Source organism: Syngnathus acus, chromosome 1 (genome assembly GCF_901709675.1).
Source record: "Syngnathus acus chromosome 1, fSynAcu1.2, whole genome shotgun sequence".
Classification (NCBI taxonomy): Eukaryota; Metazoa; Chordata; class Actinopteri; order Syngnathiformes; family Syngnathidae; genus Syngnathus; species Syngnathus acus.
Window position 1 is genome coordinate 15,919,536 of NC_051087.1, and position 13,006 is coordinate 15,932,541.

The 13,006-nt window shown below is 39.9% G+C and overlaps 1 protein-coding gene across 17 annotated transcripts in view; it reads right to left on the bottom strand.

The window, feature by feature from the left end:
• Window positions 1-466: 466 nt before the first annotated feature.
• tenm3 (teneurin transmembrane protein 3) overlaps window positions 467-13,006 on the bottom strand; it is a 408,252-nt gene continuing 395,712 nt past the window's right edge. For all 17 annotated transcript variants that reach the window (XM_037253940.1, XM_037253950.1, XM_037254006.1 and 14 more), the window contains 9 exons: window positions 10,779-11,123; window positions 10,378-10,622; window positions 10,116-10,297; window positions 8,119-8,321; window positions 7,258-7,368; window positions 6,580-6,722; window positions 6,371-6,495; window positions 4,209-4,339; window positions 467-2,915 (listed from right to left, as the gene is read on the bottom strand). In XM_037253940.1, coding sequence (XP_037109835.1) covers window positions 2,160-2,915; window positions 4,209-4,339; window positions 6,371-6,495; window positions 6,580-6,722; window positions 7,258-7,368; window positions 8,119-8,321; window positions 10,116-10,297; window positions 10,378-10,622; window positions 10,779-11,123 — 2,241 coding nt within the window. In that variant the 3' untranslated portion in view covers window positions 467-2,159. The remainder of the gene's footprint in view (window positions 2,916-4,208; window positions 4,340-6,370; window positions 6,496-6,579; window positions 6,723-7,257; window positions 7,369-8,118; window positions 8,322-10,115; window positions 10,298-10,377; window positions 10,623-10,778; window positions 11,124-13,006) is intronic.

Consider the following 13,006-nt stretch of genomic DNA (forward strand, 5'->3'; position numbering starts at 1 on the left):
TTTTTATTGTCGGACTCGGTGGACTCGGTCAAAATCAGCACCGAGTCCGAGTCCGGCAAAAAATGACCGAGTCCGACGAGTCCGAGTCCCCGAGTCCCCGAGTCCACAGCCCTGGTAGAAACTCTTTAGTACTCAGTCAAAAATGTAATCAGAGATTGAATAAGATCTCCTCTTGACTCCAGGAATGATTTCTCAGCATTAATACACAGAGAGCTAAGTGCATTTTATCAATAAACACGGGAAATGTTTTAAATTGTGAAAGAAAAAAATACCTAAAAACAAGGGCTCATTAGAAGTTGAATATTGGTCATTGTATGGAAAAATCAGGATGTTAGGTTTTAGCATCCACGACCCCCGTGGGGACAAAGCGGTACAGATAATGGATGGATGGATGGATTTTAGCATTTTCATACATGAACTTCTGATAAGTTAAAACTAAACAATACAACAGCAACAAAGAAACAAGTGGGAGTTTCAAAGTTTTTATTGTTTACTGTAGAAACACTGTACATAAATTACTTTCTCTGAGACTAGTATTGAACTGTTAAGTGGAATTTCTCAACCTTCAATATAAAAATGATGAATCCATAACACATTAACTTGTCTCAATTGTCTTGGCATATGATGTAAATGCTCTGTATTAGTATACTGTCTTTAAAATGATTCAGATTGCCTTCCCACCCTTGAAAACAAACACACACAAGAAAAACTCTAATAATACAAAGACCTACAGTCAATGGAAAAACATACACACTTGATTCTTGATTACTTACTCAAAGTCACTGACGGCAATACACTCTCCTTTTAAAGAGAGACAAGCAAATATGTTGAGAGAAGCAACAACAGTTACTACTCACAGCAACTCCGCCCCAACCCCCCCCCCCAAAAAAAACAAGACAACATGTTTCTATTGCAAGCGATACTACCAACTTTGACCGATAAAAACACAAGTTCTATGCATTATAAGACTGAGTCACATTTTGCAGAATTGTAGGACTCTTGGACTTAGAAGCAGATCAGTGTTATGCAGAACCACACAGTCCATCCAAAGAGAACCATAAACACCCACAGGACTATCCTACGTATCTCCTTAATGGAGTTGTTGATGTAGCGGGGATGCATATGAGGAGTTCATGACAACTGATCAAACATATCATAGGTTCTGGTTTGCAATATAAAAAAAAAAAAAAAAAAACTTAAAATGTCAGATTTTGTTGGATTAAAATCATAGTCCATTCCTGGGGTGGTGGTGATGATTATAGTTACAGTAGTAATGGTATCTGTAATAGTATGTAAAACCTTTTTTCTTCATTTTTATAATCCCCCTTTTCCCCCAATGCAAATACAATACAATGTTTTGATAAAATACAAAACAAACATTTTCAAACAAATTTATCCTTTACTTTCCTTCATACAAATCATAGTCATTTTATGTGCTATTCTCTCTTGGAGAAAGTCCACAACAGTTCTGCTTGATTGCGCCAGCCATAAACAACAAGAGATCCTTATAGACATTGGCCCGTGAGGGGTCAAACAGCAATGGTGAAAGTTACATCTGACTCCACGGTTTAACGATACAGGCAACATCCACCAGGGATCCACAGACATTTGTTTTGTTCTCTGCTCAGACAGTTTAGAACTGTTGAAGTGCTTGGCAACTCATTTAGCCATGACAGCTGTTGTCTATGCTAAACCAGTCTGTACTTCTGCTGTAATCACAGCTTGACAGCACGACACACAACATTCAGGTTAGCCCCACCTTCCAAAGATTGAGTGAGAGGGTGGAGCATGCATGCATATGCTGTTTGTTCAAAGGCATTTCAAAGAAAGAGAAAGAAAGAGAAAAGAGAGAAAGGAAGAATCTAAGAAAGAAAGACGGTCATTAGACTGAAGGTTTTCTTGTTTCTTGGAATTTAAATCTGATTGTTATTGTTTCATATCAGTTATGTTGATCTGATTGTTTCATTATCTTAGTCGTGTCTTATTGTCCTCAGAGAAAAATAGATATGCAAACATGGAGGCTCTTTTGTGTCTACCTTGGACTCTGAAGACAGTTCAGTCTGTGACATCCATTTATTGTTCAAAGACAATTTGTTTTTCATCTTTATGGAGTCTTCGGCAGTCCTCAGTGTAGAAATAAAGCCTCAGCTGATGCCCTGTTACCTCCTCCCTATTTCACTCTGACGCAAGAACTGGATGTTGTTGGCACTGTCAGCTAGCTCAGGGTACTGCTCTATGGACAAGACGTAATACCCTTCATAACCCAAAACCTTCCCACCACTCAGCAGCTGCCTTTTCTCTCCCTCTGTCCACAGCCGAACTCCCTCCTCGCCATCTCTGACGCGCTGCTGTTCACGGGTCCAGGCGCTTGTCAAGGCCCTCTGCCTGGCGTGCTCCAGGACACGTGCCTTCTCCTCGTCCAGCGTTGTCCCATAACGCACGTGGAGTGCCAGGGCCCCATACTGCAGCTCCACATCAGCAAAGCGCCGTGTTCGGCCATTCATCACCGTTGTAGACTGTGACACGGTCACATTCACCCCATTTTCCAGTGATTTACGTCCCGAGGTGAGCCGAAGTGCGCCAAGATCATTCTCGGGCAGGCTTGTCTTAATGAAGTAGTGGGTGTCCCGTCCTTCCACAGTAAAATGCAGATCCTCCAGGTAAAATGCATTGTTTAGGACTGCGGCCACTTTGATGCAGTCCTCGTTGGCAATGTTGAGAGCACTGGTCACCACGCGGCCTTGGATGACGGCAAGCATCACTCCTTTCCCAATGAGAGACTTGATTGTCGCAAACCAGAGCCACGGTTTAGTGTAGGCCGTATGGCGTCGACTCAGCTGGATTTCTGGCATCCGCTCGAAAGACAGAAAGGCACGAGTCTCACGTGTCACCTCCTGCTGGATGCCTGAGATAGACTGCCAAAAATGAGATGTACAGTATAAGTTAAGTTTAACTTTACTTGAAACGCATATATACACGTTAATAAAGATAGATTCGTAAAAGCAATGAGTAAGTTACAATGAAGAAGCAAACATTTTTTTACAAAAAGGAAAATTCATTGTATTTCAGCTTTCAGTTGAAATAGCAAAATGAACCTAAAATAGTTAACAGGCGAACCTAATATGACCTGTAAAGGTGTGAATGCACCAGTCCAACTGTTTGTTGTTCATTTACTTTTTTGCTCAATGAGCCAGATTTACAAATTATAGGTATTAGAATTTGTAAGGCCTGAAATATTGAACAGTTGGACTTCAAAAGTCTAAAAAAGATCCAATTCAGTTCACCGGTTTAAAGTTATGGTGCATTTCAGATTTCTGCTGAGCACAACAAATAAAGAAATCACAGCCAATTTGAACATTTTGTTTCAAAAAGCTTGTCGGTCAGCCTAAAAAAAATAAAGTTAAATCGAATGTAGAACATCATAATAATACTGTCAGTATTAAAGTAGAAGTCAACCCGAAGGATTTTTTAAAGGAATACACTGTATGTGTAAGCAACTGTAAAAACTTGGTATTCGGGGTCATATTACATTTCTGGAATAAGAGTTAAATAATAATAGTAAGATGGACAGATATACTTCATATTCTTTTGACGAGAGAGCAAAAATGGCACCTCCCTTAGAAGAGTGAATGCCATGTTTTGAAGGTACCGTAATTTTCGGACTATAAGTCGCGGTTTTTTTCATAGTTTGGGTGGGGGGGGCGACTTATACTCAGGAGCGATTTATATACATATATATGGGTTTTTTTCTCTTTTTTGGGCATTTTATGGCTGGTGCGACTTATACTCCGGTGCGACTTATAGTCCGAAAATTACGGTATGTTTGGGGAATAAATACTTGTAGACAAAAGTTTTAAAACACTGTTAAGTAAATATGACAATTTTTGATTGAACTGGAAGTTTTGGTTTAACTTTACCTTTAAAACTCAAATCACTTTTGTTATGTAACACTTTAGAATTTAGGAGAATGTGTGTCTTCAAAGTAGAACAAACTAATACATACATTTGTGTGTTTGAATTAATTCTATTTGATACTAATTAGGGAATAGTCATGTTGATTGAATGTGAAATTCCACAATTTAAATCAACAAGGAAACCATTTTTTAACCAGCTGTCAAAAGTTGGTATCAGTTTATACGCGATGGGCAGGATGTTTATTTTTGGGCAAGACAATATTGTTGTTCTGAGAGCATGGCAATGTTACTCACAGGTAGGTCATCCCACAGCTGACTTTTTTTCATTTCCAACGATGGCTGTGTCAAGTCAAATTTTGGAATGGGGAATCCTGGAATTGCGTTGTGAAGATGGAATCCAAATGTGACCAACCAGATGTTGATATCTCAAGAGACAGACAGCAGAAAACGTTAAAACATGCTTCTTGCATTTGCAGTACAACCGAAAAAACCTCTCGAGGTGTACGTGAACTAGTTCACTGAGTTAATTGTGCTGCTTTTGTAATCTAAGACAAGATGCAAATGTTTTTTCTCACTTGGCCAAAAACACTGCCATCTCAGCACAATTACCAAGCACAACTTGGGGTGCTTTCGTTCATACAGCTGGCTTTCTGTGATTCCAATCAATTGATGGGTTTTTTAACAGGATGCATCAGGTCACACAAACTAGGCGGAATGGCTATTTTCTGTAAGCAATGGGCCCCAGAATGGGGAAAAAAAGGGAAGAGCCTTATTTGAATGGACCAATGAGAGAAAGAGCAGTCATTGCAAAAAAAAAAACATCAAAAAGTGTTTTACAAATGAACAACCGCAAGAATTTGCATGCAAAAATAAATGTCGAAATTGATGCAATCTGCAAAACTCAAGAATAGGATGGTTATATGTTCTGCTTTATAGCTTCCTTTCCCCCATCTCTCCTTCAATACGACATTTATGGTTTTCTTACTTTTTTGTATGAAAAAGCTTAACTATTTAAATTTCTTCTTGCGTGCAATGGTTGAAGATTAGACCTCTGGCATAAGCAGTTATTGCAAAATTATCAGATAAATTGATGGATAGATGAATTAACAGATATTGTGTCATTAGCAGAGAGGTACATTTTCTACACAACTTTACCTTGGATTTTAGCATTGTCAAAATACACATTGGAGATGTTTGATCCCAGTGAATTTGGGTTCTTTTTTTTTTTGTCCAGACTTTCCAACTCGAATCTCCCGGTTCAAAGGGGTGCCCCGATGCATTTTTCCTCGTCATTCTGTCTGAGTAACCGATGGACACCCATTTTGCGACCAAAGGATCAGGGATGAGAAAGTTAAAAAAAGGATGGAAGGAACTGTTTTTTCGTCCATCTGTGAATATTGTCCCTACCTGGGTCAAGTGTCAACTACATGTGGCAAGTGGCACCACAAGGGGGTGCCAGACAACAATATAAAAAGGAAGTCACAAGTGTAGCAAGTTGTGCCGGTTTAAAAAGGCCACAAGCGTAGCAAGGTGTGCCAGTTTCCTTTGGGGGACAGAGAATTGCGGGCCGCACGAGGTACCATGTGTTGGCCGAGGCATGACCACCGGAGTGGTGGTCAAGATGTTTGAGTGACTGGGTGTGGGTATGCCACCGTTCATGTATGCCGTATTTAATGGTTTTGAGAGTTTTATAAAATGTAGTCAATGTAGTTTTAACTGGTTGATAACGCATGTTTTATTTCTTGCAGTTGTACCGCTGCCTGCTGTCCTTTTTTGTTTTGTGTTTGTTCAGTTTCTTTTTGTGTCACTTCCCCCATGGGGACATTAATACATTTTCTACACTGCCGTTGGGTTGTTGGTCAGTCGTACCATTATTACATAAAGGCCTCTTTGTTCACATACATACACATGGCCGAAACGGCCGCATTGGAAAGGTACTTGGGTCATGGACTAATGACGGATTGGAAAACTTTGGTAAATCGCCCATCTCTGGTCATTAGTTTGAGAAGAACAATGGAATAATTAAAATTGACAATTTGCAGGCTATCAAAAAAGCCAAAGCTCCACGAACATTTCATCGTTCTTCAGCTTTGTGAAAACAAGACATTGCCAGCACATAGGAAGGCCTCCATAAATTTAGGTTGTTTCAACAAGTAGTAGGATCAGGAATTAGATTTCCCGCCCTACATTTGTATAGTGGTTAAACACAAAGACACAAATGCAGTCCTACAACTGGATGACGAAGATAAAGATGTTTAATCCATTTGTGTGAGCGCTTGAAGCACATAACCAAATTTAAGTTACATAATCACAGCCTGGGAAACCCACTAAGCAATTATAGCGATAAATGTTTCGTGGGCAAAATGACTTCTAAACACAATTTGTTATAACCTAGTTTTTCTGCACTGCATGTGCAAGTAAATTTTCATTTTAAATGTAAAACAAATATGTGTTACCTGTCACATATTCTTTGACTTGATGAATTTTGCTGATGGGGTTGTTGCCTTGGAACATGTAAAGATTGAAAGGCTGAGGGTCTTTACCAACTCTGGTCCATGCGCTGACATCAGGGGTCGTCCACCTACAAGATAACACATCATAATTTGACGAATCACTGCAGGTATGTAAAGTACAATCACATACTAGAGAGTGATTTTCAACTTACCTCCCGGCGGGAATGTCATAGTCTCTGTCTCCGAAATGTAGCAAACGTGTCAGAGGATCATACAAGCCTCCGTGGAAACCAATTACCAGCACAAAGTCTGGGTTTGAATCAAAATAAATCTCGCCATACGCCGTGTACTGCACCTACAAGGATTAATAAAGGCCTCTTGTTATTTTGAACATTAGTAGGATTAAACTGCACACCAACATGTTTTTTTATTCATTGTGTGCCAAGCAAACACATATGCAAGCTGCTTTCACACTTGATTCTCTGCAAATTGGCGCATCAGAGGCAGAACGGCAGAGCTGGGATTTATTCGCCTTTCCCATTCAGACAAGTCCCACTGAAAGTTTTTTTTTTTGTGCCAAGGATATGTGTGCATTGCACAGCTAACGTAGAATAACACTGACATAATTAGATGCATGGCAATCTCAGCGTGACAGTGACAATTGCTTTCAGCACAAAGGGCAGAAATGTCGGGTGTCAAGCTTCACGTTTGCTTTGGCCTTAGGGCTCTTTTATTGTGTTGGAAGCCCATAAATTCCTGCGTTGACCCCCTCACCTCACTTATGACACACAGTGTGTCGTGAAAAGGTTTGGGACATAGCGGTAACACCCCTAAACTTCCTATCCTAGAATTCACGCTGTAGGAAATATAATAAGAGATGACACAAATACCTGTTTAAGTAAGAGTCCATTGTTGCTGAAGACAGCCAGTGGAGTGCCAGTGTTGTCACATGCAATATAAAACTCTTCTCCACTGCTGATTTCCATAGCAAAAACATGACCCTGTGCAATAAACATTTTTAATACACATTTAAAATATACTTATAGTAAAGAAAATATGACATTGTGCCAACAACAGTTTTATTATAGCCAATAAAAATGCTATAGTTAAAAATTTTACAACTGTAGAATTGGAGTTATGAGATGTTATTGTAGCCTAAGTGATTGTAGCTCTCCTTGTACAACAGAAACTACAATACGCTTATAGCAACAGTATCTATTTGAACAATATATTCGTTTGTTTGATTTGGAGTTTCTCTCCAAAATAAGTCTCCCCTACCTTCACTTCTAATACAAACTCTGTATAATCATTATATTTGTTTGTGGTCTCAGGAGGGGAGCTGGCTGCAAACAAACTGTCATAAATTTAAAACTGAGAGCTAAATGCAATTCCAATAAGCCAAGCACTGAGATTCAAATGAGGTGTTTTAGATTTCGGTTTTTCAGATTTTTTTTCACCCTGTGAAGAGCAACAGGAATATGTTATAGGTGGTATGTTATATGTTATATAGAAGTAACAAATGAGCGCAAAAAACTTCCAGACAAAAATATAGAGTTAGAAATTTTTCCTATTTTAAAGGTAGGCTCCAATATTTTATTTATATATGTGAATACATTAATCCATTTAACAACCTTTGTGATGTCTGATGTCAAACTTGTTGGACAAAAGGACAATGGCTAAAAATTTGCTTTGTACAAACCCAGTCCTACCAGCTTTTTTAAGGGAGAAAAACACGTAAAAACAACAGTTACCTGCAAGTCGTAGTAAAAGGAGGTGATTTCAGAGCTCGAGTGGTTATAAACATGTGTGATCCTGGTGGGGTAGTTCAGGTCAGCATAGAAAAACTGCAGATGTTGTCCTAGACTGTTCCTTGCTGCCACTCGCCTACCCAGACCATCATATCGGTACTGGATGGTCCAACTACCGGCTTTACTGTAGACCCGAACAAGAAGACCTAGCGTAATCAACAGGCAAAATAGCAAAATTGTATTATTGGTACTTGGACTTTTAGAATTATGTTTATGATGAAAACTTTATGCAATGGTATTGGATTTCAAGAAACAAAACAAACATTCTTTCAGTAAAGATTTAACATGTCTTTAATAAAAACACGGCTAATAGAAAAAATCAAACATTATGATTGAACATTTTAATTAACACAAGGATCTTCGTATTCATCTGAAAAATACATCTGCAGTCCAAGGCCTACTGTATACCGAGTTATATGGCTGAATGCGACAGAACAGGAAAAAAAAAAGTTGAAATCTCCCACCTGCACTCCAGGCCATTGACTCTCATGTATATTATATACATTGTATATTATATATACATTTTCCCATTGCATATCCCAGCAATGGGAAAGCTGTGACCCTGATTGTTCTTTTTGATTTGAAGCATGTAGAAGTCTGTAATTTCTATCATAGGTATATTTAGTTCTGTTTTTCTGATGTATCAAATATTTATTTCATGCAATAAAATGGAAATTAATTATTTAAAAATCATACAATGTGATTTTCTGGATTTTTGTTTTAGATTCCATCACTCACAGTTGAAGAGTACCTATGATAGAAATTATACAGACTTCTACATGCTTTGCAAGTGGGAAAACCTGAAAAATCAGCAGTGTATCAAATACTTGTTCTCCCCACTGTAGGAGTAAAGAAATAATTTCAAAATACATTGTTGTTTTTTTTGTATTGTATTGTAGCTAATAGCTACATGTCTGACATTTTCAACTACAGCATGAGCATTGTTAAAAAGCTTCCATAAAAAGTGACATCATTTATATGTCAAGTTGTCATTTGAAACAATATCAATTTTGCATCAAAAGTGACATAATTTACTGAATGACACTTAATGACATCTGTCATAAGGATTCATTCATATTCATGACAGGTGTCATGTCATGAATATGACAGTCGTATGACTGTTATGAACAGAATTCAAATAAAGTGTTACCAATTTTTCTTAGCTTTATTCTCATTGATCACAGCAGGATGCTCATTCAACATGAATTGTCATCTATTTTCATTTTTGTGGCCGTCTCGCTCACTGCCCCTCCACACATCGCTGACAGCGAGACCTAAACCCTTTATCCTACTGAGCTGCAAACAACTACGAGTTTTTTCAAAGGTAACGAATGTTGCATTCTCCTCAGGGTTCGTTCGAGGTCTCAAATGTTCGCCAACTTGTCACCAGATGTTTTCCTGTACTTTTCTTATCTGAAGGAAATTTCGAGCATGAACATTGGTGAACATTTGCAACCTTGAACAAAGCCTGATTAACCCTGATGTGAATCAGCATTTTGCTACCTTTGCCAAGAATAGGAAATATTTTCCCCTGAGTGGGATAGGGGCTTAAGGCTGCTACTACTGCAACTGCTAGTGCATTGTACAAAAAAAAATAATGACCATAATGAAAGAGCGGAATTGCTTCAGAAGTAATCAATAGCACTGAATCATTGGCAAGCTGGTTGATACATTATTAATCTGAATGTTAAAATCTGCAATGTTATTGAAAGTTTATTCCTTTGTAAAGAAATTCAAGAAAAGTAGTTAATTGGAGCCTCCCCAAAAAAATTCAGATAAATTACGACGAGTCAAAGGTTGACATGACTCTCATGTCCGTGGTGAGCATGTACTGTGTCACACATCAACATAGTCAGCATTACATTAGGGTTAATGACATTTATGGAAATTGCATACATTATTTACAAGTTCAATCATTATTCATTAGATGTTTTTCCTACCTTTGGAGTTATATTCAAATATTTCTGCCCCTCTCTGTCTTAGAAAACCATCTTCATCCAATTTGTACTGAACATCACCCAGACGAGTGATTCGATCTCTGAGGTCGTAACGAAGAGGTGTCAACCGACCACTGTTTCCCGGATTCAACAGATGTAAATTCCCATTTAGGTCATAATTATACCTGCAAGTCCAGTTTGTATGACGATTAACAACAGAAATCTTTTTTAAATGTCATTAAAAAATCTTATATGGTGACCTTACCTCCACATCATTTTTTCATTGAGTGAGACTGTCTGCAACTGTCCATCAACATCATATTCATATCCATATTTGGTCGTGTTGGCAAATGGTCCAATCTTAATCTCACGCTTAGTGACTCGTCCCATGTTGTCATACTGAATGGTGATCCAGTACATCAGAGATCTGAAGATCTCATACTGGATCTCCTTGATGCGACCATGCTGATCAAAGTGTTTGGTGTAGGTCATAACTGCTGTGGAGATTATCTAACAATGGAAGACAATCAGATGTTTGAATTCCCAACTTCTCATAAAACAATGTTTCAACCTCACTCTGCAGTCACGTGTGTCATGTTCACAACCAGCTAATTTTAATGTAGGACTTTCATACTATTTCCCAAAAATTAACCAAAGCTGTCTCACCTGGTTGATGTCATAATAGATGACTCCAAACTTTCCGAATTGCTCCACTTTTCCTGATATGTCATCAAATTGATAGAGATCGATTGGCAGTGGCGTTTCATTGATTACAGCCTGCATGCTTGTGACTCTGAAACTGTTGTCGTAGGTGTAGTCAAAACGTGCATTCACCATCCCATCCTCACTGAAGCGGAATATTTGCCGGTCAACCAGTGGGCCAATTTGGCGGTACCGTATGGAACATATAAACCCTTCAGTCTGCAAGTTGACCGTCTTCAGCACACCTGCCGTCTCATCATATGTAAAACTGACGCGAGTTGAATCATACAGAATCTCTGCCATCTTGTTCTGAGAAGAAAGATAAAAGAGTGTCATATTGGTTTGCGACAACGGATACAGTCCACATCCTATCAGCTTCTGTGTAGTTTATACAAGCTGTCAAACATTCCTATACATTTACCACTGCAGAATCTACGAAAGTATATCAGACCTCCAACACCCTGGAGACTGCCTGATATTGCTTGTCTGCTTCCTGATTTCCCTGTGCACCATTGATTTCACTCTGCTGTCAAGAACCAAACAAAACAGAAACTTGGCGCATACATTCATCTTTGAGTCCTCTGTTCTCTATACCAGAGGTCCCCAACCACCGGGCCGCAGACCGGTACCGGTCCGTGGGTCACTTGGTACCGGGCCGCCAAGCCGCACAGGTAAAATTTTATTGACGATCAATTAATTCAGGTCAAGACGCTCGTCCCGGTCACGTGACAAGTTCCCCAGTTGAGCCCACAAAGCTAGCAAAAATGAGTGAGAATTTATTTTTGAAAATATAAAAAAAATTGGCGATTCTCTCCCAATTACATCCGTCGGTTCAGGTCAAGACGCTCGTCTCAGTCACGTGATATGTCATCTCAGTCGAGCCCGCGAAGCAAGCAAAAATGAGCAAGAAACAGATGTTTGGAAAGCTTGTTTAGAAAGGGAAAAAAGCCCAAATCCGATGACACGACAACAATGCACACTTGCTCCGTTTTGCTCCTCTTATTTATTTATTTATTTATTTATTGTGTTATTTGTTTATTTATTATTTATTCATCACTCTTGTTATTCATTGTTTGTGCCTTCTTGTTTTTATTTTGTGTTGTTTGCTTGTATGTATGTCGTGTACTATGTCTTGTCACCGTGGGATAGTGGAAACGTAATTTCGATTTCTTTGTGTGTCTTGGCATGTGAAGAGGTTGACAATAAAGCAGACTTTGACTTGACTTTTTTTGACAAAGGTGATCGAACTGCGCGGTTCGGTCACCGCCCCCAATTTTTATTGTCGTAAAGACAATTTACTACTACCCTCAAAACATTTGTCACGTGCCTGCCACCTGTCACCAGCCAGTACTCTCTGTCACTCCATCACCATGGATACCATTCAAAACCACACCCCTTCCGTTAAGTCCATCACCCACACGTGTTCATGCTCTTTTACCAGTCCATTTTAAACACCACACTGCAGTCACTCCCTTGTCAGTTTGTCCCAGTATGCTACCTGTCCGTGCTCTTGCTCTGTGCTATAAAGTCGATCATCGAACTGCGGCCTAGGGTGTCCTGGTGCCAAGTGCACACATGGACACCCTTATGTTTGAACATGGTGTTCATTATTGACAATCCGTGTCGAGCACAGAAGTCCAACAATAGAACACCGCTTGGGTTCAGATCGGGGGGGCCGTTGCTCCCAATCACGCCCTTCCAGGTCTCACTGTCATTGCCCACGTGAGCATTGAAGTCACCCAGTAGAAGGATAGAGTCCCCAGAAGGAGCGCTCTCCAGCACTTCTTCTAAGGACCTAAAAAGGGTGGGTACTCTGAGTTGCTGTTCGGTGCATAGGCACAAACAACAGTCAGGACCCGTCCCCCCACCCGAAGGCGGAGGGAGGCTACCCTCTCGTTCACCGGGGTGAACCCCAATGTGCAGGCGCCCAGCCGGGGGACAATAAGTATGCCCACACCTGCTCGACGCCTTGCACCGTGGGCAACTCCAGAGTGGAAGAGAGTCCAGCCCCTCTCTTGTACCAGTCCCTCTCTTGTACCAGAGCCCAAATTATGTGTGGAGGCAAGTCCGACTATGTCTAGTCAGAACTTTTCTGTCTCACACACCAGCTTGGGCTCCTTTCCAGCCAGAGAGGTGACATTCCATGTCCCAAGAGCCAGCTTCTGCAGCCGGGGATCGGACCGCCGAGGTTC